The sequence below is a fragment of the Triturus cristatus genome, chromosome 7 (genome assembly GCF_964204655.1).
Source record: "Triturus cristatus chromosome 7, aTriCri1.1, whole genome shotgun sequence".
Taxonomy (NCBI): domain Eukaryota; kingdom Metazoa; phylum Chordata; class Amphibia; order Caudata; family Salamandridae; genus Triturus; species Triturus cristatus.
In genome coordinates, this window is record NC_140590.1 from 765,979,890 (window position 1) to 766,003,348 (window position 23,459).

At 47.4% G+C, this 23,459-nt stretch overlaps 1 protein-coding gene across 1 annotated transcript; it reads left to right on the top strand.

Annotated features, from left to right (window-relative positions):
- Positions 1 to 13,576: 13,576 nt before the first annotated feature.
- Positions 13,577 to 15,604, top strand: LOC146810504 (uncharacterized). Its single transcript, XM_085614430.1, has 2 exons — positions 13,577 to 14,215; positions 14,516 to 15,604. The coding sequence occupies exons 1-2, from the start codon at positions 14,182 to 14,184 to the stop codon at positions 15,481 to 15,483; spliced, it is 1,002 nt and encodes a 333-aa protein (XP_085470556.1). The 5' UTR covers positions 13,577 to 14,181; the 3' UTR covers positions 15,484 to 15,604.
- The last annotated feature ends 7,855 nt before the right edge of the window (positions 15,605 to 23,459 follow it).

A 23,459-nucleotide genomic window follows, 5' to 3' on the forward strand; every position in this document is an offset into this window, starting at 1 on the left:
GGGGGTGGGCCACTGGTGAATAAAGAGGCGGGGAGCGCCCAGGTGACCCCCTTGTTGCCTGGACGCTCCCCCACACCGGACGTGCCCCGCGCTCGGGGCTTCGTGTTTTTGACTGTTTTTTATTTCTTTTTGCTCCAGGTCTGATTCGGCTTCGCCAGAATAGCTAGTGATTGCCGGCTCGAGCAGCCTTTCGCCGACGGACGCGCTGCTGCTGCCTTGTGAACAAGCGGGACGCTGGGCAGACACGCGGTCGGCTACAAGTACCGTTGCCTTGTCCGGTGACATCGTTTGCATTGAGGTACGGTAGTTGGAGTGGGGGGCGGTGTGGCGTGTGGCTTCCGGGGTCGGCGCGTGTACAGCACGATAGCATTGTCGGCTCCCGGAGGCTGCGCGGCGCCGCTCTCGTTGTCCCCGGTTCAGGTGAGGGGTAATCCAGGAAGCGTATCAGGAGCACGAGCGCGCCTTATACCGCCCAGGTCGGTAGTGCGGGGGTCCATAGCGGAACGGCGTGCACACGTGGGCAGCCTTTTGTGGAGCGAATAGGGGGGTGAATAGGTTGTTTTTCCTGGCCTTTTACTTCTTAGACCTTGAATGGGGGACTGCGTGCACACGTGAACAGGGAATTCTTACCTTTGTTGATTGTGCCCAATTGGATCTGGTTTCTCTTTTACTAGGTGCAGTGGACTGGGCAGTAAAAGAGAGTTGGAGCAAGTCCATGGGGGTTTAACTTTATACAGTCTGCTTTTCACAACTGTGGGCGGTAACATTCCCAGGAATTAATGCATTTTCTATTTTAGGTGTCTTATTACTGCATTCCTCCAACGTCACGTGGTACGCTCTGAGTGGTGGACAGCGGTGGTGGTCACAGGTCAATTCCGGCTGGGAGTACGCAGGATTGGAACGGTAAGAGGAGAGCGGGGGGCTCGCATTACATCGCTTCTGGTAGCCGCCGGGTGGGTCTACGTTAGAGTTTACTCACCCCTGACAAACCGGATAAGCCGGGGCGTTGCGGTTACGGTTGCATGGTGCTTACAGCCCCCTGTACATCCTCCCTCTGGTAAAGGTATTAAGCACACTCACACCTGTGTTGGAATACTACGAGTGTAGGGCGGTGCACCTCAGTCATGCCAAGGTCGATGGGTGGTAAAGGAGGGTCCAGGATGGAGGTTATGATGCAGGCCATGATGCAGGAGATGAACAGCATTAATAGGCGGTTGGGGAAGGTGGATGAATTGGAGGCCCTCATGAATGAAAGGTTTGCTGATCCCCCAGGCCCTTCGGGCAGGCCCGCGCGGCAGCGAAAGGCACCCTTGCCAAGGGGGGATTTTGCTAGCCCGCCAAAGAAGTCTAAGGCCAAGAAGCCCAGGTGCAGTGCCCCAGCCCCAGTAGTTCCGGTTTTGATTCCTCCCGCACCCGCGAGTCCAGTACCTTTTATACCTGTGCCGGTAGTTCCGGAGCCCGCTGCACCGGCTCCTGCCATGCCGCCGGCGTTACCTCCTGTGGGCCCTGTTTCCCCGCCCGTGGTACCGATGCCAGTGCCGGGCCTGCCGCCACCGGTCACTCCGTTGCCTGCCATACCAGTGCCACCGGCCACGCACCCTGGGGCACCCATAGTCCCAGATGATAACCCGGACTCGGTCCCTGCTGAATTGGCATCTCAAATAACGGCCTTATTGCCTTGGTTACAAAAGGGGGGCGTGTTACCTGCTTCATCAGATCACGCTGCGGAAGCAGCGCAGTTGGTAGAAAGGATTAAATCGGCAGCGGCAGCCGACAGAGCTGCGGTACCCTCATCTGCTTCACTTTCAGGTTCCAGCCCCGCTCAACCGAACGCAGATGGTGGTCAACCGGCCCGGGTACAAGGAAATGGTAAGGAGGTGGCGCTGCCTCTCTTGGGGGATGGGTCAATGCCCTCCAGGAGTGAGAATTTGGCACAATATGTGTCCCAGGCAACGAAAGAAATGATCTGGGCGGGAAAATATATTTACATTTTTTCATTGCTACTTGATAGCAGGGAAATGGAACATGCGAAGACACTAAAGGAATGGATGCTTCCTAGTGAATGGAGGGCACAGTGTTCTAGATTTAGGGTGGAGGAAACTTTGCTCAACTGGGTCAGGGCTTTCGCAGTATTCACGACCATCATGGCCGAACGGCCTCCTAATGTGCAGGCGCCATTGGCTTGCTACCAGAGTAGGATTGTGGGGTGGAGCGAGCAGTACCCGGGGGATGCCTGGAAGGAGTATGATGTCAATTTCAGGAAAGCTAAAGAATTTGACTCATCACTGACATGGGATAGGGTTGACTCTGTGTCGTGGCATAGGCAGTTCTCAGGGAGCTCAGCCCCACTCCAGTCCACCAGTGCGGGCAGGGGGTACTCCACCAGACCTCAACACCCCTTTCGGTCGGCCCAGGGGAGCGAGGTCCCGGGTAGGAGTAGGGGGGGAGGGGTTTGAGAGAAAAGGGGTGTGCTGGGATTTTAATAAGCGCACCTGCACGAGGGCCCGTGGCACCTGTAGATTTAGACATGCATGTGCAGTCTGCGGTCACCCCTCCCACCCCGAGTCATCTTGCAGGTCTAAGCAGGGCAACCACAGTCAGAAGGGGAGGGGGAAGCCAGAGTAGTGCAGATAATTTGGTTATCCCCACCCCTATAGATGTTTTGGCAATGATTCCTTGGTTGAATAGGTGCCCGAATCACACAGCGGCCACTCTACTTCAGGAAGGTTTTTCCCAAGGTTTTAGGATCCCGGCAGGGGGGTACACAGGTAGTGCACATTGCAGGAACCAACTGTCAGTACAACATAACCCCACAGTGGTGGCTGCTAAGATTAGCAAGGAACTGTCTTTGGGTAGGATAGCTGGCCCTTTCCAGACAGTGCCTGTCCCCAATTTTGTGTGTTCTCCACTAGGGGTAGTACCCAAGAAAGAGAGGGGGGAGTTCAGACTGATCCACAACCTGTCGGCACCTAGAGGAGCTTCATTGAATGATGCGATTGATGAGGGGATTTGTAGTGTAAAGTACGCCTCATTTGACCAGGCAGTTGACTTATTGCGGGCGCTGGGGCCAGGGGCGATGATGGCAAAATCAGACATAGAATCTGCTTTCCGTCTCCTACCAGTCCATCCTCTGGACCACCATCTACTAGGTTTCACTTTCAATGGCAAGTTCTATATGGATAAATGCATGCCCATGGGCTGTTCCATCTCATGTGCCTACTTCGAGACGTTCAGCTCATTTTTGGAATGGGTCATGAGAGAGGCGACGGGCCACCGCCAGGTTATGCATTATCTGGACGATTTCCTTTTCTTGGGTGCGGCGGGATCTCAGGAGTGTGCTTGGGCGTTGCAGGAATTTTGTGTGCTCATGCGGGCTTTTGGGGTCCCGCTAGCGTCGGGGAAGACGGTTGGACCGTCCACCTGTTTAGAATTCCTTGGTATCGAAATTGACTCAGTGGAAGGATGCTTCAGGTTACCCATGGACAAAGTGTCTAGGTTTAGAGCAGCCCTACTTCAATGCCTACGCAAAGACAAGGTTACATTGCAACAGCTACAGGAAGTGGTGGGGCAATTGAATTTTGCGCTTCGGGTCATCCCAATGGCACGCCCTTTTTCACGCTCCATTGCTCAAGCTATGAAAGGGTTACGGGAGAAACATCACCGCACGAGGTTGTCATCTGAGGTTCGCCAGGATATGCTTATTTGGATGGCATTCCTGGAGGATTTTAATGGCAGAGTAGTGTGGTCAGGTCCTCCCGCCACATAAGCAGAATTGGGCTTATGGACAGACGCTGCGGGGAGTGCGGGCTTTGGTGCCATCCTGGGGACTAAGTGGGTCGCCCAGCGGTGGCCAGCGGAATGGAGAACACGGGGTTTGACCGCCAATATTGGCTTTCTGGAACTCTTCCCGATATGGGTAGCATTGATGGTCTGGCCGGAACACTTATGCAATCAATCCGTGGTGTTCTGGTCTGATAACATGACAGTTGTGGAATGCATAAACCAGCAGGGGGCACGCTGTCCGTTCATACTGCGCTTAATAAAGGAGATTGTGTTGCAATGCTTAAAATGGAATGTGGTGTTCAGAGCCAAGCATGTCCCTGGCATCCTCAACAATGCAGCTGACTCCCTTTCTCGCTTTAAAATGCAGGTTTTCAGGGAACATCTTCCTGCAGCAGACCCCCAGCCAGCGCAATTCCCGGCAGTACTTTGGCAGATTGGTGCCCCACATTACAGGACCTCGTGGTTGCTAGCTTAGCCCCCAGGACCAAGACAGCTTACAAAGGGGCGTTTTTGTCTTACCAGGCTTTTTTGGGGCAGGAATGGGAGGTTAGGTGGGCTCAGGAGGACAGTTTTGCAGCTTACCTAGAATCGATGCACAGGGAAGGGCGCTCAGTGGCGGCTGCGAGCAGACATAGGGCGGCGGTCTCCTTCTTCGCACAGGGTAAGGGTATGCGAGATCCCACTAACACCTTTCTGGTACGCAAGGCCTTGAGGGGTTGGCGCCGTTTACAGGGTTACCGGGGTGATAAGAGAAGGCCCATTGGACTGGCACGGCTGACAGCCTTATTGGGGGCGCTGCACAGTGTATGTAGCTCACAGTGGGAAGTACTTTTGTTCAAGGCTGCATTTTCCCTGGCCTTCTATGGGGCTTTGAGGGTTGGGGAGTTAGTGGCTGGGTCAAAGGCTGATAGGGTGGGCGGATTACAGTGGGCCGGCGTGAAGATCAGGGAGGACGTTATGTGGATAACAATTCAGAGATCAAAAACTGATCAGGATTCTCGGGGCCACACCATAGTGCTCCACCGGGCACGGGCTAACCCTTGCTGCCCGGTTTCTCACGTGGAGGCTTTCTGCAGGCAGCGGGAGGGCACGGTGGGGGGCGCACTGTTGTGTCATGCCGATGGTACACCATTGACCAGGTACCAGTTTAGACGAGTCTTGGAGCTAACGGTCAGACGGGCAGGTTTTGATCCAAAGGAATTCGGCACCCACTCATTTAGGATTGGGGCAGCAACTGAGGCAGTGGCGAGGGGTCTCTCAGTTGAGAATGTGAAGAGACTGGGGAGATGGTCGTCCGAACGTTACAAGAGTTATGTACGAATTGACATGTTGTGACAGGATGGTGCTCACGCCTGGTATGTTTCTGTTTTTTTTGCAGTTTCTCAAACCTGTCACGCAGGGGAGGAACTCGCCACCGGGCGCCAACTACCGACATCGGCACAGCACGGAGGACACAAGAAATTGGTGACTTGGATTGTGGGCCACTCTTATGTTAGGCGTGTGGAACATGTTTTTCTTTCAGGAGACCGTAGGAAGAAGGTGGCGCAAAAGGGGTTTGATATCTCATTCTTCGGGAGAGGGGGTTTATGCCTCAGCCAGTTTCGGAACTTTTTCCAGGGACTCTTAGCTCAGCAGCCCGCTCCCCCCTCAGTGGTGATACTTCACCTGGGGGAGAATGATTTGGCCAAATTGGGGAGGCGCATGCTTATTGAGGAGATCATTTCCACTGCGGGGTAAGTGGCCAGGACTTGTCCAGGTTCCACGGTAGTCTGGTCGCAACTTATCCCTCGGTGGCAGTGGCGAGGGGGGGACTCGGTCAGGGCGTTGAATCACTCGGTACGGAGGATCAACACACAGTTGGACAAATTATTTCGAGCCCCCCGGTTGCAGACGATTCCACATGGGTGTATCTGGGGTGAGCAGTTCTACCTGAGGGACGGGGTGCACTTGACTGAGGCAGCGAACGTCTTGTGGTCTAATAATGTCTGGGCCTGGTTGGAGGGATTTGCAAAGTAAGCGCGCTCCTGGCTTAGGTCTAGGGAAGGGGGAGGCCAGATCGTCGGTCAACAATGCTGGCCTGTGGCGGTAAGGTCATGACCGGTGAGCAACTATTTTAAGGTCTGAGGGGGCGGGCATCATCCTATGGAGGTTCCCGCCCAGGGGGAGGGGCCATTGGCCCCTCCTAGAACTTCAGGGGCAAGGTAACTGGTGCTTCAAAGGGGCGCGGGTTGGGGAGTCACGCTTTCCTTAGGCTGGTAGCCACCCCGCGCGCGCATACTCATGACGTCACCGGATGGCGCAGAGTAAGGGCCCTCCTTTAGTGGGTAAATGAAGTTCACGGCGTGGACCGGGTAATTACCGGGCCCGGCTGCGCATGCGCACATCTGAGGCGCGGACACTGTTTTGTTACCTCAGAACCTCTCACTGAGGTTTGCATCATGCGGACTCCTTCTTTTCTTTCCCTTGAGAAATCCCCCAACTCCTTTGCATTGCTTAATTTAGACATGGGAGTGTTTTTTATGGAACATCTAATTTGGATAGTTTGCATTCTTTACATATCGGTTGTTACCATTCTGTATTTTGTAAAACTTAAATCAAGAATAATTGAGCATTTCAATATTTTTGCTGCATTGATATATTTTCTTAACCATTGCCAATATCCTTGATTTGTGATTCGACAAACACCTGGAAAATAAACATTTACCAAGTGGTAGTGATCAGAGGACGGTTTGTTCCTGAATAGTAGGGAGCGAGACTAGAGGAAATCCGGAGTTGTCCAAGCTCAGTCTATGCCCTTAAAGTCTATGGCCCAGTTAGGATGATCAGTGGTGTTGCAAGGGGCTTGAACGTGTTTGCAGTACCTGAGGAGTGAGTATTACTAGGGTCACGCGTCACAACTGTGTCTGTCAAGCTTGTGAAGTTGTGTTGCAATTGAGTGTCTTACAGTGTAAGCTTGCCTTTGGGTTTAATTCTATAGATGCCTATGTGCGTAACGTTGAGCAGTCAAAGTTGTTATTGGACGCAACGGAGTCTAAGATCCCAGAATAGATAAGAATATATTGTTAGTTAACTTGTCTGCTAAAGTTTTGTGGTGTCAGATATGTAAAGTACCATCAACCACACAATGGATAGCGGACTGTAACTTTGCTGTGAGAGTACTAACAAGTGATTGGTGCTGGTAGATCCTATTGCACAAAGGAGAAACAACATTAGTCAAGGTGATTTCCAGCTAGCTGAGATCTCATCTGTTCGTGTGCTGACATCAAAAAATGTTATTGCCCTTTCCCTTTGGGAGAGTGTTCACTTTTAATTTCTTTAGTGGAGCAGACAAGGATGTTGTATTAAAAGTTATTGCTTAATGCTTTGAAAGAGTTGTGCATGCAGAAACATTGTAAAGGAGGGTGAACCGCTGCAGGGAGTGAGAGTTATATTATAGTGTGCTGTGCTGTTTTGGACGGTTGGTGGGGGTGCTGCACAGTTATTCGCGTTACGTCAGCAGGTGTCATGCTGTGATAGGTCAGGACAGAAGGTGCCACTTGGAGATTAGGTACTTATGTCAGAAAAGTAGGCAATTGTGATTTGTATAAAATACAATTTTGTCCTTGAGCGTTGAAATTATTATAAAAATGAAATGTTTCAGAGCTATTTGAGATATGATGAGGGGTGATGTGAGAGTTCCCGTCTGCAAGGGCTAGGAAGTTCTACTATTGGTCATTACATGGCCAATAACTGTGGTGCTCCACACGTGCATTTGGCTTTGCCAGTGACATAAGATCACCAAGAAAGAAGAGTCATTACAATTCCCCCAATATGGGACCTTTACCTTAAGAATAGTTGACATTTGGTGCATGTACTATATTATATGAAACAACTGGTTAGACACACTTGGTATGAGGCTTTTACTGCCTGGGAGCATGATGCTCATGCCAAAGGTAAAGAGAAATATCAAAACAGAGGTAAGAGAACTGTTTGCAGTTATATGGATGCGAAATGGGATGTAGAACAGCAAAAGTGGAGAGAGGAGGCGTTTGAAGGAGCTAGGATGTATCCTGTACTGACAAATGAAAAGTCTAGGTAAGAGAAAGCTGAAGGAGAGAAGGACGTGACGTGGAAAAAAACAGACAAATCTGGTACAGATGGTGACTCTAGCTATGACTTTTTAGACGACCTGTTGTCATCTTGTACCCCACCTTACAATGCTGCCCCATCTTCAAATAATAATGGCGCCACTAGTAGTAGTACTATTGCCACAGCCCCGGTTGATCCCACTTTGGTGCAAGGTGGAGTGCCCTTTCCAACCATTTAAGGGGCTACTGTGCCTGATTCATCTAGGTTTCTAGGATTATCTGTACTTATTTTCAGACTGATATCACCTAAGTTACCGGCACAACCTGTAAACGTCCCGACAAGGACCACCCCATTGATTAGTGCCCCAATGCCCACAAATTAGGGGCAGTTGAGGAGTTTACCCCTACGTCTCGGAATTCCCAAATAACTGTCTGGCTGAATTAACGGATTCATATGATGTAAATATCAACCTAATTAAGTCTTTGAAGAAAATTTTCCATGCTCACTTGGATAACGAGGCTGTCCTGAATATGAGGACTTCTGGGATGAAGTTGCAGATGAGGGAATAGGTTAGCAGCATACAGAATTTGAGTGATATAGATAAATGGAAGAATAGATGGGCTAAGAAAACAGGAAAGGAAGAAGAGAGAAATGCCTTCCTCTCCCCCAAATAGGGCCATGACCCAGAATTACCCCTTAAGAGAGGAACATGGAGGAGGATATGTACACATTTCATGGAGTCAAGGTTATCTTGCCATGTGCATAAATCAATTTCCGAAATTAAGATAAAATCCTGGCCAGTGGTATAATCAAGTTGGTCGATTTGTAAACTTTTCACAGGTTTTATGGGAGGATTTTAATACTTTGTTTAAAATAATGGTTCCTAGTGATTTGTGGGCCGAATGTAAGGTGTCCATACAGTGGCCAAATGCGTAGCCACCAATAGTGTCTGAGACGAATGCTCCTTCTCCTGTGGTGATGACAAACTATGACTAGGTGATAACATTCTTGAAGGGTAAATTTCCACAGAAGGAGATTGATTGATTGAAAATAACTCGTACCAACCAGAAGTTGGTGCATGATTATTATGAGCGCTTGTTGCAGATTTGAAAGCAACTTAGTGGGGTTGATGATGCCAAAAGGGAAATATGAACAGTTTCATGTCTTAGTTTGTTCTCAATCAATCAATCAATCAGTAGATTTGTAGAGAGCTACTGGTCACCCACAAGGGTATCCAGGGTCAAGTTGATTAATCAGGTCTTCAGGAACTTTTGGAACTCTGAAAGAGATAGGGAGGTCCGTAGATGAAAGGGAAGTTCATTCCATGTCTTCGCTGCTAGGTAGGAGAAGGAGCAACCTCTGCATCTGCTACGTCGGATGGCGTGGGGTGAGGGTTCAAGAAAGAGACGCAGCAGGGAGGTGTCTGGTGGACTGATGGAAGTTCAGGCAGTGGTTTAAGTAGGCGGGTCTGCAGTTGTGTAGGGTCTTGTATTCATGGGTCAGGAGCTTGAACTGGCATCTTTTCTGTACAGGGAGCCAGTGGAGCTCCCTGAGGTAGTGATGTGGGTTCATCTAGGAAGATCCAGGACATGTTTGGTTGCGGCATTCTGTATGGTCTGTAGTCACTGGAGGAGGTGATCTGCAATCCCTGCATAGAGAGCACTGCCGTAGTCCAGTCGGCTGGAGATGAGGGCCTGGGTGATGGTGTGTCTTAAGCTTTATGGTAGCCCTTTGAATATTTTATGAAGCATGCAGAGGATGAAGAAGCAGGAGGAGGAGACAGAGTTGACCTGAGCCGTCATGGTTAGATTCTCCAGAATGATGCCTAGGTTCCTAGCATTATCAGTGGGGATAGGAATAGGTCTGAGTTCTGAGGGTCACCAGGATGCGTCCCATGGAGAGCTTTTGTTTCCAAAAATCAGTATCTCTGTCTTGTCCGTGTTGAGCTTCAGTGAGTTGTCTTTCATCTAGCTGGCATCGTCTGTCATGCAGTTGTGAAAGCTGGTCTTGGCGGTGTCTTCAGAGATGTAGAGGATGAGTTGTGTGTCACCAGCGTAGGATATGATGTTGAGCCCGTGGGTTTTGGTGATGCTGGCCAAAGGTGTCATGTATGTGTTGAAGAGGATGTTTTTTTTTAAGAAAGTAGAGAGAGATCCCTTAAAAGATCAAGGGAATAGGATACTTTTACAAGTGTCAACTAGCAGTCCCTTGACGGTATATTCAAACCAATGTAATTCAAAAACATAATTTTCACACTCTCACGTTTTTAAAAAAAAAATATAGCTACCATTTATTATTTGTCAAGCATGTTATACATCACCATTAAAAACTCGATCTATTCTAGTCCCTACTTAACATTGATCAAAGCAGAGAAAATAATTCCAGCAATATATTCAATTTGAACAAAAACAAAGATAAAAAAGCTAAAATGTCATTTGATATTACAAATAATCAGAAAATACAGACAGAACAATTTGTTACATTACACACACCACGTTATGAACCAGCATAACTGAGAAAACACAACAACAAAAGACAAAACACTTTGTCATATATTCACACATCCAAAACCAATACTGGACTTTAACCGCCTATGGGATGTTTTGGGTTCTTTATCCCTATAAGCATGTATCCGTTTCTGTGGATTGTGTGTTATCCATAAGCGTCGACGTGTTTCGATAGGCTATGTTTTATGCCACTATCTTCCTCAAGACCATAGATAGTTGTTTTCTCTCAATATTCTGTGCTTCTTTCGTAGTTGATGTCGTTTCTTATGCCAACATTATTCTTGTGATTCAAACTCCATCTGTTTATACTGCTAAGATGGTATTGGGGATCAAGCCTGTATGAAATTCTTCGTATGCTTTCCACCCCGTGTTCTTTCTTATGTTACACTAATCATCCCCCGCGTAGTCCGTGGTATATAGATTGTCCTCAACTGCAACCACGGAAGGCTTATAGACGAGACCGTTATGTTTAAATAGTCCTTCGTATTATGGGTCCCCTATAGCCTTAAACACGCCGATAGTTGCATGGACGCGGGGAAACGTCTTGGTTCTGCTAAGCAGGGGGATGATTAGTGTAACATAAGAAAGAACACGGGGTGGAAAGCATACGAAGAATTTCATACAGGCTTGATCCCCAATACCATCTTAGCAGTATAAACAGATAGAGTTTGAATCACAAGAATAATGTTGGCATAAGAAACGACATCAACTACGAAAGAAGCACAGAATATTGAGAGAAAACAACTATCTATGGTCTTGAGGAGGATAGTGGCATAAAACATAGCCTATCGAAACGCGTCGACGCTTATGGATAACACACAATCCACAGAAACGGATACATGCTTATAGGAATAAAGAACCCAAAACATCCCATAGGCGGTTAAAGTCCAGTATTGGTTTTGGATGTGTGAATATATGACAAAGTGTTTTGTCTTTTGTTGTTGTGTTTTCTCAGTTATGCTGGTTCATAACGAGGTGTGTGTAATGTAACAAATTGTTCTGTCTGTATTTTCTGATTGTTTGTAATATCAAATGACATTTTAGCTTTTTTATCTTTGTTTTTGTTCAAATTGAATATATTGCTGGAATTATTTTCTCTGCTTTGATCAATGTTAAGTAGGGACTAGAATAGATCGAGTTTTTAATGGTGATGTATAACATGCTTGACAAATAATAAATGGTAGCTATATTTTTTTTTAAAAAACGTGAGAGTGTGAAAATTATGTTTTTGAATTACATTGGTTTGAATATACAGTCAAGGGACTGCTAGTTGACACTTGAAGAGGATGGGCCTGAGCAAGGATCCTTGGGGTACTCCATAGATGATTTCCTTGGTTTCGGAGGTGAAGGGAGGAAGGAAGACTTTTTATGTTCTTCCAGTGAGGAAAGAAGCGATCCATCTGAGAGAGGCTCCTTGGATGCCTATGTAATTGTATTTATATATTGCTTACTATCCTTGACAAGGAGTCAAAGCAATATAAACCGGGCAGCACCCAAGGTTAATGGTTAGTTCAGGGTTATTGGTTACTGTTTGTTATTGGGATTAGTCTTGTGTGCACAAAGCAAACCATTCCATGCAGTCATTTCATTTTTTATGGTGGACCAAAGTAATAGTGATTGGTTGCAATCTGGATCTGACATTCTGCTGTTTACGTTTTTTGCAATCTATTTTTTTTTTTTAAACCTCCAAGTCCCCCCCCCCCCCCTCCCCCCCCCAACAATACGAATCAGGGACATAGAAGTAAGTAACACGCAAATCATACAGTGGATAGGCATGAGAGAAAAAAAAGACAAAGAAATTACGTAAAATCAAAGGATACAAGGAAAAAATATGGCACAATCCTAATCTATCATGATTTTAGTATGTGCCGATTAGGGAGAGAGAGAAAGGCCCTTAAATTGACAAAATAGACTGGTTAGCTTTATGGGCCAGTCTGATCCAGCCAGGTAGTTAGGGGTTCCCAAATGTCTAGTCCCTTCCTTTGCCGTTTACAGCCTTTTTTGGCGTAGATGGCCTTCTCAAGGTGGTAGGTCGTGACTAATCTAGCCAACCATTGGGAGAAAGGAGGAGGATCTGCATCTACCCATACTGAGGCTATACAGATCCTCCACACCGTCATTGCCACAAATATGAGTGCTCCACCCTGCTTTCTACTGACCTCCTCTTGGGTCCCTAATAAGATAGTCGTAGGGGTCAGTTCTATGGCCTGGGAAATAACCCTCCCAAGGAAGTCCTGTATTTTAACGAAAAGTGGAGTAAGTTTCGGGCAAGTGGCAAACATGTGTACTGCGTCTACACCAAACTCCGAGCACCATTTGGTGACTCTGCTAAGAGTAATGTATAAAAAGAAAATGGTTTTAAAATATTGCACCTATAATTTGGCTGACAGCAGATCGCTCTGAGCACGTTTCAGAGCATTATAAGACGTGCTGTGCGGGACCTCCAACTTTGCTTGCCATTTGTCTGCTATTCTGGGTAGGTCATCAGGAGTTTGACTGTTTAGTGCAGAATAGATAGAGCCAATCTGAGGCGTAACTGGGGCCCTTAAGTTTTTGATAAGTTCTATTTTCGCAAACCCGGCGGGTCCTCCAGCCTTTTGAGACAGAAAATCGCATATGGCGATAACCTTGAAAGCGTCTTGGTCTTTCAATCCATATTTGCTTTGAAGCTCAGCAAAGGGTTTAATTCCTTCAATAGAGATTAGGTCTCCTAGTTTTAAAATACTGACATTATACCAGTCTTGCAAGTTAGACCTCCCAAAAATAGCAGGCAAATTAAAATTCTTATTGATAGGGGAGAAGTAGTTCAATCTCCCTAGCCCGTAAATCCTACGAACATTTCAAAAGACCTTAAAAGTGCTCATCAGTGTCTTAAATCTGACTCGCTTGTAATATTCAAGGGACATTTGTCTGGTAAGACAGCCACGGGCCTCCTCTCCTAGTAGTAATTGAAATAGGAGGAGAGAAGGAATGTTCCTTCACTAATTTCACACTATATTGCAAAACTGAAGCCCAATAATAAAGCACTTTCAGCCATATGCATCAACCAAACCAAAAGCGATTCCTTAATAGCGAGAAATAAGGAATCGTTATTAAGGAATCGCTATTGAGCATGCATCAACAGATTCGGTAAATTTTAGCGATTCCTTAAAAATCGCTATATTTACCGAATAATCAATACCGGGGCATGCAAACTCCGATTAGCTATTTGCGAGTTCGGTCATACCGAATTAGCAATTAGCGAATTCGGTATTAGCGAAATCGCAATTGACCGCGTCGCTCCGGGAACATGCAGATGACATCACCAACCAGGAAATACTGCAGCCCCACCCTCATTGCCTCGACAAAGGAGCAAACAGGAGCTGTGAGTGAAGCCTGCCTGTGCAGAGTGAAGCCACACCAACTGTTTAAAACCCAAAACCTATTCAACATGGAGAAGGAAGTGCCATCCAGTGCTTAGTCAGCACGCAAGCGCAAGCGCAAGTTCTCTGAAAGGGAACTGGAGTACCTTATAGAGGGAGTCAGCAGCAAGCACGATCGCCTTTTTGGTAAGCTGTCCCTCAAGGTGCCTGAGCAGGAGAAGCGGCGCATATGGCTGCGCATCCGGGAGAGGGTGAATGCAGTTGGTGTAACGCCCCGCAGCATCGACGACCTCAAGAAAAGGTGGTACGACCTGCGGAAGCGTGCCAAGGAGAGGATTGCGGAGAGACTCCGGGAGGCGAGCAGGACCGGAGGCGGACCTTCAACAGTACAATCCAACACTGCCCTGGAGGACCTGGTGGAAGGGACGATCGAGCGGGAAGCCGTCGTGGGAGTGACCCAGATGGACACGTCTGGTGCAGCCACAAGTGCCCAAGGTAAGATGCATGCCTGTGCCCATACCCAGCATAGCGTAAATCCATTCCCATGCCCCCAGCAGGACCTGAGTGTGTATGCAGCTTTGGGCCACACAGTTTTACTCTTAACACTAGTGCATCATGGGAGTTGTAGTCTAGTCAGCCCAGTGTGCATGTACAGGCGTAAATACAATTACGGATCACCACATCAGTTGAACAGGGATGTAGACTGTTTATTTAGTGGATCACAGAGGGACATGTACGTGTACAACACTACGGAGGTGTAACTATCCCACTAACCATGCACTGTTTCACACACAGATGCATCTCCTGGGGAATCGGACGACAGCGGCCAGCTGATCATATCTGAGACACCGGTGGATTCCGACATGGAGACAGCGCAGGATGCGCATCCATCACCTCCACCTGCCACCCCACCAGCACCAGCACCAGCACCACCAGCACCAGCACCACCAGCACCAGCACCATCCACACCAGCTGCAGCAACACCAGCCACTAAAGCGCAGAGGCGCAGGTCCCAAGTAGCGCCCTTGCAGGTGATGGAAACACCCTCCACACAATTGGGACAAAGTCTGCGCACCATCACACCGCCTGCAGCACCACCTGGACGCGCCAGACTCCAACAGCGGCGCAGGGCTCGGCCAAGTTTTGTCTCCTCAGGCGACCTTGGTCTCCCACACACTTCTGCCATCGAGGAGAGGATGCTACGTGTACAGCGCCTGCAGGGACGACACATGGCAACAATTAGCTCGAATATCGTGCGCCTTGCTCGGGAAATGCGTGCCATGAGTGCGGCGGTTAGGGACATGTCCACTGTGGTGGCAGAGGGCAATGGGCACCTCAGGGAGGACATCCAAGAGCTCACCCGTGCCATGAGGGAGGGCCATGAGTGCGAGAGGAGGAGGCACCGTCAGCAGTTGTTGCGGTCCGCGGCCTCTACAAAGGCCATCACACGTCTCAGCAACAGCACCGCAGTGTTGGCACGCCGTTCTGTGTCCTTGCAGGTGGACTTTGGGCACTTTTGCGGGGATGTAGCAAAGGCACTAGGGCAGATGACCGCTGCTGTCGAACACCTACAGAGCGGCACATTCAGTGCTGGTGCATTGGGAGGGGAAGATGGCAGTGAGGCTGCCTCGAGTGTCAGCAGTGTGTCAGTGGCAGAGGCCAACACCAGGCGCCGCAGTTCGCGGGCCTCCACGGGGACAGGGCGTGGTGAGGCGTCGGAGACACCTGAGCGGAGGCTTGGCGTACGTGGCAAGCGCCACTAGACAGAATTACAGGCCTACCTGACCGTGGTGGGGCAACCATGGTCCTCCCCTTCCTGAGTCTGCACAGCCGTGACTTTAACGCACATTTGTTTTAACTTCTTACATGTGGTGCATTTTTTCCATTGCTTGTTTTGTTGCACATACCGCAGTGCTACTGTGCATTAAACAGTTGCACCCCCAACAAATTAGTTATGTATCATTCTCACCTGATTCAGAAATGATGTTGCATGATGTATGTCTGCCTTCTATGGCCCTCTGCTGTGTTAGGGACGTGTGCCTGTCAGTGTTGGGCGGGTGGTTGGTCATCCCTGTGGTCCCCATTCCTGTCCACTTCTATGGGTATCCCCCTTCTGGTCGCAATGTTGTGCAGCATTGCACATACGGCAATAATCCGGCAGCAGGTTTCAGGTTTGTATAGCATGGCGCTGCCAGTCTTGTGTAGGATTCGAAAGCGACTCTTCAGAATCCCAAATGTCCTCTCTATTACATTCCTGGTGCTAATGTGTGCTGCGTTGTAGCGTTGCTCCTGTGGGGTTGCTGGATTGATGTATGGGGTGAGTATAAAATCACGCAGGGCGTAAGCACTGTCACCTAGAAGATAGAAGCAAAGACTTAGCAATGGTGAAGTTCATACATGTGTGGTGTTCATGTTGGGAAGCGGGATTTGTACGTACCAAGCAGGAGTCCCTCTCCAAATTCTCCGTTGAGTAGACGCCTGTGGATTCCACTGTTGCGGAATATGTAGGAGTCGTATGTGCTCCCTGGGAATTGTGCCACTAGGTCCGTTATGATGTGATTGGCATCGCACACAACCTGCACGTTGATTGAGTGGTATGACTTACGGTTACAGAATATGTACTCATTTGCTGCCGGTGGACATATGGCGATATGCGTACAGTCGATGCATCCAATTACATGGGGGAATTATGCCACCTGGTAGAATGCCTGTTTGTTGCGGTCCAACTGCTGTGGGGTTGTGGGGAAGCTGATGTGGGAGTGTAGCATTGTCAGCATGGCATCTAGGAATTTCTGGAAGAAGCGTGAGAGTGCGCTTTGCGATACGCCTCCGGCTACCGCAATTACCCCCTGGAAACTTCCTGAGGCCAGTAGGTGCAGGCTGTATAGGACCTGGACGTGCGCAGGGATTGCATTGGTCCGGTGTGTCTGGTGCTGCAGTAATGGTTCCAGGTCTGCAATGAGGCGCATGATCATGGCACGATTGAGTCGATACTTCTCGTACACCTCGTCCTCATTCTGGCCGAGCAAGGTGATGCGCAGTCTGAAAACTCTCTCCTGGACCCTTCTCCTGCGCTGTCCTGCCGCATTGATACGCATCCTCCTTGCAAGCACGTAGAGGGCTGCCATTTTGTGGTAGCCAACAGGGTCTCCTTGGCCACATTTAAGGGGTTGGTGATTACCACAATCAGTTGCACCTGTAGAATCATTTTTTTTTATTCACATATTTTTTTTTTTAACTTTACCTCCAGGTTCTGATTCCCCTTATTTAGCTCATGCTAAATAGCGATTTTGGGGATTTTCGGTATTTGCGACTGTTGTTGCATTGGGTAGCGATTCGTTATTTGCCATTGGCACTTGCCGGGAGCTATTAGTGATTTCGGTGATTGCTAATTCGGTATTTAGCGATTCGGTATTTTTGCATGTTGGTTAATTGCGATTCGGTATTTTACCGGATTTCATTTAGCGATTCGTTATTTGGTCACAGTTTTGGTTGATGCATTGGGATTCAGTTTTTTTTAATCGCTAACGGGTGTTATTAGCGATTCGGTATTTTACCGACTGGATTTTGGCTTGATGCATGAGGCCGTATGTTGGGGAAAACCCATCCACCCCTCTCCCTGGGAAGAGACAGTTGTTTAAGCGCCTGTCTGGGTTGTGAGTAAGCCCATATAAATTGTGTAAAGAGTTGCAGGAATTTTTGTAACATGGTTTTATAAAATTCTAGTGGGATTGATCGAAAAAATAAAGTAATTTTGGAAAATAAGTAATTTTAATTACATTGCATCTACCCACTAAGGTCAAATGTAGATTGTTAGTTCGATTGAGCGCTCTCTTTGTTTTAGTTGCCAAAGGGATTAGATTTTCTGCCACAATTTCATCCTTGTTTGCCATCACAATCACCCCCAAGTATTTAGCCTTTGTGACAACCTGTCTATCTATCCAGTTAATTTCTTTGTTAACAATAATTTGGGTTTTATTTTTATTCAGTGCGTACCCTGAGATTTTCCCCAAATCTTGGGCCTCCAATTCCAATGCCAAAATAGCGCCTTTGGGCTCTGGGGTAGCTATGGCCAGATCATCGGCGTAAGCCATAATTTTAGTGTCCCATCTAAATCTGCTTACTGCCTGGATAGCTGGATTATTCTCTATTTTCTTGATCAGGGGGTCTATATAAAGGGCAAAAAGCAAGGGGGAGCACGGACACCCTTGCCTGGTGCCCCGAGAGATTTTAAATTGCTTAGTTAGCCTCCCATTTATTGATACGCTGGCTGTCGGGTTCAGATAGAGAGCTTGAACAGCTTGTGTTAACTTTGGTCCAAATCCCATCCTTCTCATAATGTCCCAGAGAAACTGCCAGGAGACCCGGTCGAATGCTTTTTCAGCATCTAATAGAATTAATGACATCGGGTCCCCTGTTACTTGTGCTGCATCAAACAGAATGATGGCCTGCCTAATATGTTCGGTGGTGCCTTTCTTGGGGATGAATCCATGCTACCATTCTGAGACCAGGGGTTCAATTACTGAAGATATTTTCATTGCAAGGATTTTAGAGAAGACTTTTGAGTCACAGTTTATGAGCGTGATTGGCCTATATGAACCCATTTCTAACGGTGATTTGTCTTTTTTAGGAAATATAGAGATTTTAGCATTGGACCAGGAAGCGGGAGGAGAAGCCCCGTTAAAGATAGAGGTTACTAAAGGGAAGAAAATGGACTTTATTTGGGGAGCAAACATTTTATAAAATTCCACAGAGTTACAATCAACCCCTGCAGCTTTCCTATCCGGCAAACTAGCTAGAGCTTCGGCGATGTCTTCCCAAGTCGGAGTAGCATCAAGCTGATCGTGATTTTCCTGACTAAGTTGGGTTAGAGTCAATTTTTCCATATACCTAATGATTTCGTCCTCTCTTACATCTACTGAGCTACTGTTCTTCTCTGCATATAAGTTAGAATAGAACTCTTGGAGGCCCTCTTGTATTTTACTGAGGTCATTAGCCTCTTCTCCCGTTGCAAGTTGGATCGACAGTATTTCACTGCCTGAAACCTGCTGCCTGGTTTTAATAGCCAAATGATGGCCAATAAGGTCACTACATTCGTAGTTTTTTTCCCACGTCGTGGCCCATTTAGCTGCAACCTTCTCTGCAAATACTGACCCAATTTCAGCTTTAATGAGAATCACTTTGTTTTGGGTGAGCTCAGTATCCCCCCTGCTTGAACAATTTGAATTAGTTTCTCCTCTGCCTTTTTCAGCTCTTCCTGAAGTTCACCAATCAAAAATTTTTCTTTCTTGTTTTTCCTAATTGAAAACCTAAGTGTCTCCCCCCGAATAACTGCCTTTAATGTGTCCCACACAGTCATAATTGGGGCCGATCCCATGTTTATCGGAAGAAATTCTTGGACCCATGCTTGCATGTGTGTCCGATATCCCGCGTCTTGTAGTAATGCTTTCTCGAAGCTCCATTTCGGGGTTTCCCTCCAGTTCCCAAGTTCCCCAATGTTTAGAATAAGCAGATTGTGGTCTGACATACACCACGGAGCAGTATCTATGGAGCATTCACGGAGTAGAGAGGACGAGATCAGAAAGTAATCTAATCTAGCAAATGACCGGTGTGGGGCAGAAAAGTAAGTATAGCCTGGCAGAGAAGAGTTTAGGTTAGCCCAGGCATCACTAAGCCCATGAGTTTGAACTAGGTTAACTATTGCTTGATATACTCGGGGTTTCCTTCCCGCATAAATCCATTTATCATCCGCTTTCCAATTACAGGGCAGGTTGATATTAAGGTCGCCACAGATAATAATTGGGGAAAGCCAATGGGCAAGCTCCCCTGTAATCCAGTTAATGACCCCTGGGTCGTCTGCATTGCTCCCATAGATTGAACATAAGGTAAAAGGGAGATTAGGTGGCAGGTGGCACTCTGCGATTACCCATCTACCCAATGAGTCAGATTTCACATGGGGGTATTTTAAAGGTAGTCTGCTTTCAGCCATGTCCCCTACGCCTTTTATTTTTGCACCCTGTGAAGTACCCCCTATTATTTTAAACCCCAGTGAATTCAATAAGTGCTTTTGTGAACCCTCTATATGCGTTTCCTGGAGGCTGACAATATCGGCCCCCAGCGATCGTAAACCTTGTGCTACTTTTTGTCTCTTTGTAGCTTCATTCAACCCACATATGTTCACTGAGACAAATCTAAGAGTATTTATCTTAGTCATTTGAGCATTTTAAGGAGATTAAACCAATACATTCTTGTTCCCTTAAATACGCTTAACTTTGTGAGCTTATTTACTTTACAAGTGTTTTAACAAGTGATTGTATATTAAAAAAGTGTCCTCAATTCAGCCATTTCATTGCGATTTCCCCCCCACCCCACCCCAACCCTCCCCCCTCTTGTTGAGCAATCAGGAATAACCTGAGTGATGGTAGTCAGGGGTAAGTGTCCGCCGCTAGACCATGCCTTAGAGAGTTTAAGTAAGCCTTCGGCTATGTCTAATCACATATTATATAAGAACATTTAGATAGGTGTGCCCTAGATTCTTGATAGAGCTAATCAACGAAAAAGGAGCACATAATGATAAAGAGAAAGAAAGAGGAGATCCCCACCACTCCCTCCTTTCCCCTCCTACCAAAAAAGCAGGGGGATAATCTCCTTAAGGTTAATTTGAGCCCTTCTTAGACTTGATTTCTCCCAGGTATTCGCCAGCCTTAATCTCGGACAAAAATATTTTAGAAGCCTCATTAAAGATAACTTTAAGTCTGGCAGGGTTCATTAAACACACTTGAGCTCCAATCTGTTGGCACGGGGAGATTAGCTGACGCAAGTGCCATCTTCGTTCTACCGTCTGATGGCAAAAGTCAGGTTTCCCAAAGAATGTTACCCCATTGGATCCCTTCATGGAGTTAGGGCGGGCCTGGTCGTATATAAGTTGCCTAAGAAGAAAGTTTCCAGAGAACACCAGGAACGCCCTTGGTTGTCCACCGGATGAGCTGCTGCCGTCATGTTGTCATCTCAAATTAAAAGGGAAACGATGTGCCCTTTGTACCTCATGGTCCCAGTCCCAACTTGATAGATCAGGAAAGGATTCTTGTAGAAGTTTCACTATGTATCGCCTGGGATCTTCTCCCTCCTTCCCTTCTGGGATTCCAAGCAGACGAAGGTTGTTTCTGCATTGTAGATTTTCCTGTTGCTCAATTTTTGTCATTAGAACAAGCAGACATGCGGTATTGGAGTCGCTCTGATTTTTAACGGAGGAGACCTCTGTTTCCAGACACTCGGTATGACCTTCAACCATGGTGACACGGTCACTTATGTCAGTGCAGATTTTATTCAGTCTTCTCATGCCACCTTGTAGTTTTTTAGCAGCCCCTTTTGCTGCGCGATTGTCTGCCCGAACCTCTTCTTGGAATTCTTTTATAGAGGCTAGGATCGAAGCTAGTGAGGGTTCGGTAGTGTCTTCCGGTGCGCTCTTTGTGTTTTCCCACAGCGTCGTGTGAGAGTCATCATCTTCGAGAGGGTAGGACATCTGTGAGTCTAAATAGTCCCATTTGAGCTGGCTGCATCTTTTAGCCTTGCTTCTTGCCTTCCTAGGGCGTTGTACTGTTCCTGTGTCCTTAAGTGACTCCTCACTATTGTCTTCGCTTGTGTTAAATCCACCCTCGTCCGAGGAGGTTCCAGTGCCATCCGATACCGAATACGTTTTCAATACCTGTCTCTGGTGTCCATGGGACTTGAGGGCCAGAAGCAGCTTCTAAACCCTGGATATAATTATCAATATTGGCTTCAGGGGTTTTAGAAGTATTCTCCAGATTACATGTCTTGGGGTCGGGATCACCTCCTATTTTTTGGGCAACAGGTACTGAAGGTAGCAAGTTCCCCTGAGCAGTCGGTCCCCCAACATCCCCTTCTACATGAAGACAGGGAGGGGCGGTCAAGTTGTCACCCATTTCTAGCAGGCCACTCGTTGTCCCCATGTCAGCTTGTTGTACTCCTGCAGGGTTTCACTTGGCGGAGAACATTCCTTGCTGAGTGATCAGCATAGTTGGCTCTTCAGTTAGCGAGTCCACAGGGGCATTCTCGGGGGGAGCTATGTGAGGTGCAGGGTTAGTCTTAGGATCTGTGGAAGGAAGTGGTCCCTTAGCCCCAGAAAATAGCTTAGCAACTGAAGACTGGGAAACCACTAAGTCCTTATGTGCACCACCTCCCCCGTGCCTCCCTACCGTTTTTTTATTAGCACTGACCTCGAGCTTGGTTTTGGGCATGTTCTCTCCTAGTCCGGTGTCTCCGTTATCAGCGTTGGCAGCAGCTGCTTTTATCTTGCTGGTTTTATCCGTCTTTGCTCCCCTGGTCAATATGATCCTAGACCAGCGCCGATGCCGCTGAGCTCTCTCACGTACACAAATCTCAAGATTAGCGAGAGCTGGAATGAGTACCAGTGAAGCAGCGCACTGCACAATCCAGAGGAAAAGCAGCGTCCGAAGCCCCCAACACACTCGTGCAGGCACTGGCACAACCCGGGAACCTTTGTAGTCTTTGGGATTTACCTCATCCGCTTCCTCGATAAACAATTCGATAACGGCTGGCTGAGGGCACAAGCCGATCGTCTGCAGTCTCCTCGCTTTCAGCAGCAGCATCTGCATCGCATCGCAGGGCGCCTAGCCGATAGTCGATGTGGCAGGCGTGTGTGGCCGAGCGGCGTAAGTTTCACTCTGACTCCACCTTGCTCTGCCCCACTTTTTTGCAATCTTGCTGTATTCTGGGAATGTGCTGCCATGATTCCGCAAATGTTGCCATACTCAATTTTAGTGGCATGTTTTGACATGTGTAGCACTGGTGGGTGGGTACATAGCCTGTCTGTGCAGGCAGCGGTGACACCAATGCCATCAGAAGTTGGTAACTGAAGCACTGTCTTTGTCACCATGCCAGTTCTGGGTATGCCCCGCTAGTCCTTAGGCTTTATGCTGCTATTCTGACCTGACACTCCTCTGTGCATACTCCGGCACTCTTCTGGCTATACTATGCACTCTTTGGTGTATGTCCAAGCTGTTCCTCTACAGTGTCCTGGGACTCTTCAGGTCATGCACTGGCGCTGATTTGCAGTGGCATGCTTTACACTATGGAAAGCGACTCAAAGCTTTGTCCATTTTAAAAATTATAATATTGTCATATGTTAGCATTCGGCGAGTATAATGTTCCTCAAACCTAGAAAAAAGCTCCATCCCATGTATTGTTGACATCATTACATTGAGTCATGCCCTGACAGTTTTCAGGTTATTTTCTGCCTACTTAATTTGCTGACACTGTTTCATGTTTTTACAGCCACTATTTTGACACATGACAAATTGTCCCAAATACTATTGTGACAAAAATAGCGCAACTCAGTAGCCGCTATGTTTGTCCATTAAGGCTTTGGCATGTGTCAGTTGTAGACATTTGTTGTACACTGCCAGGGATAAAAATATGTTTGTCTGCTCACCAGGGCAGTGCATGATTTGTAACCACTGTAAGTTTTATTCAATTTCTTTGTGTACACCACGTGACTTAATTTTGTAGGAACGTTTTGGGACACTCGGAGGTTAAGATGCATCATTTAAATTAAAAGTTCTTTAGAAGTACATTTTAAAAATGGATACGATTAGAGACCATTGAATGACATTTTGTGGTCAAAATCCACAGTTAAAAGGTTTTTTTCCATTTGGTTCTGTGGAACTTCTGCCATACCATATGAAATATGAAAATAAGT

Coding starts and splice junctions, on each gene's coding strand:
- LOC146810504 (XM_085614430.1), top strand. CDS start 14,182: ATGGACACGTCTGGTGCAGCCACAAGTGCCCAAG. Junction 14,216..14,515: donor TGCAGCCACAAGTGCCCAAG/GTAAGATGCATG, acceptor TTTCACACACAG/ATGCATCTCCTGGGGAATCG.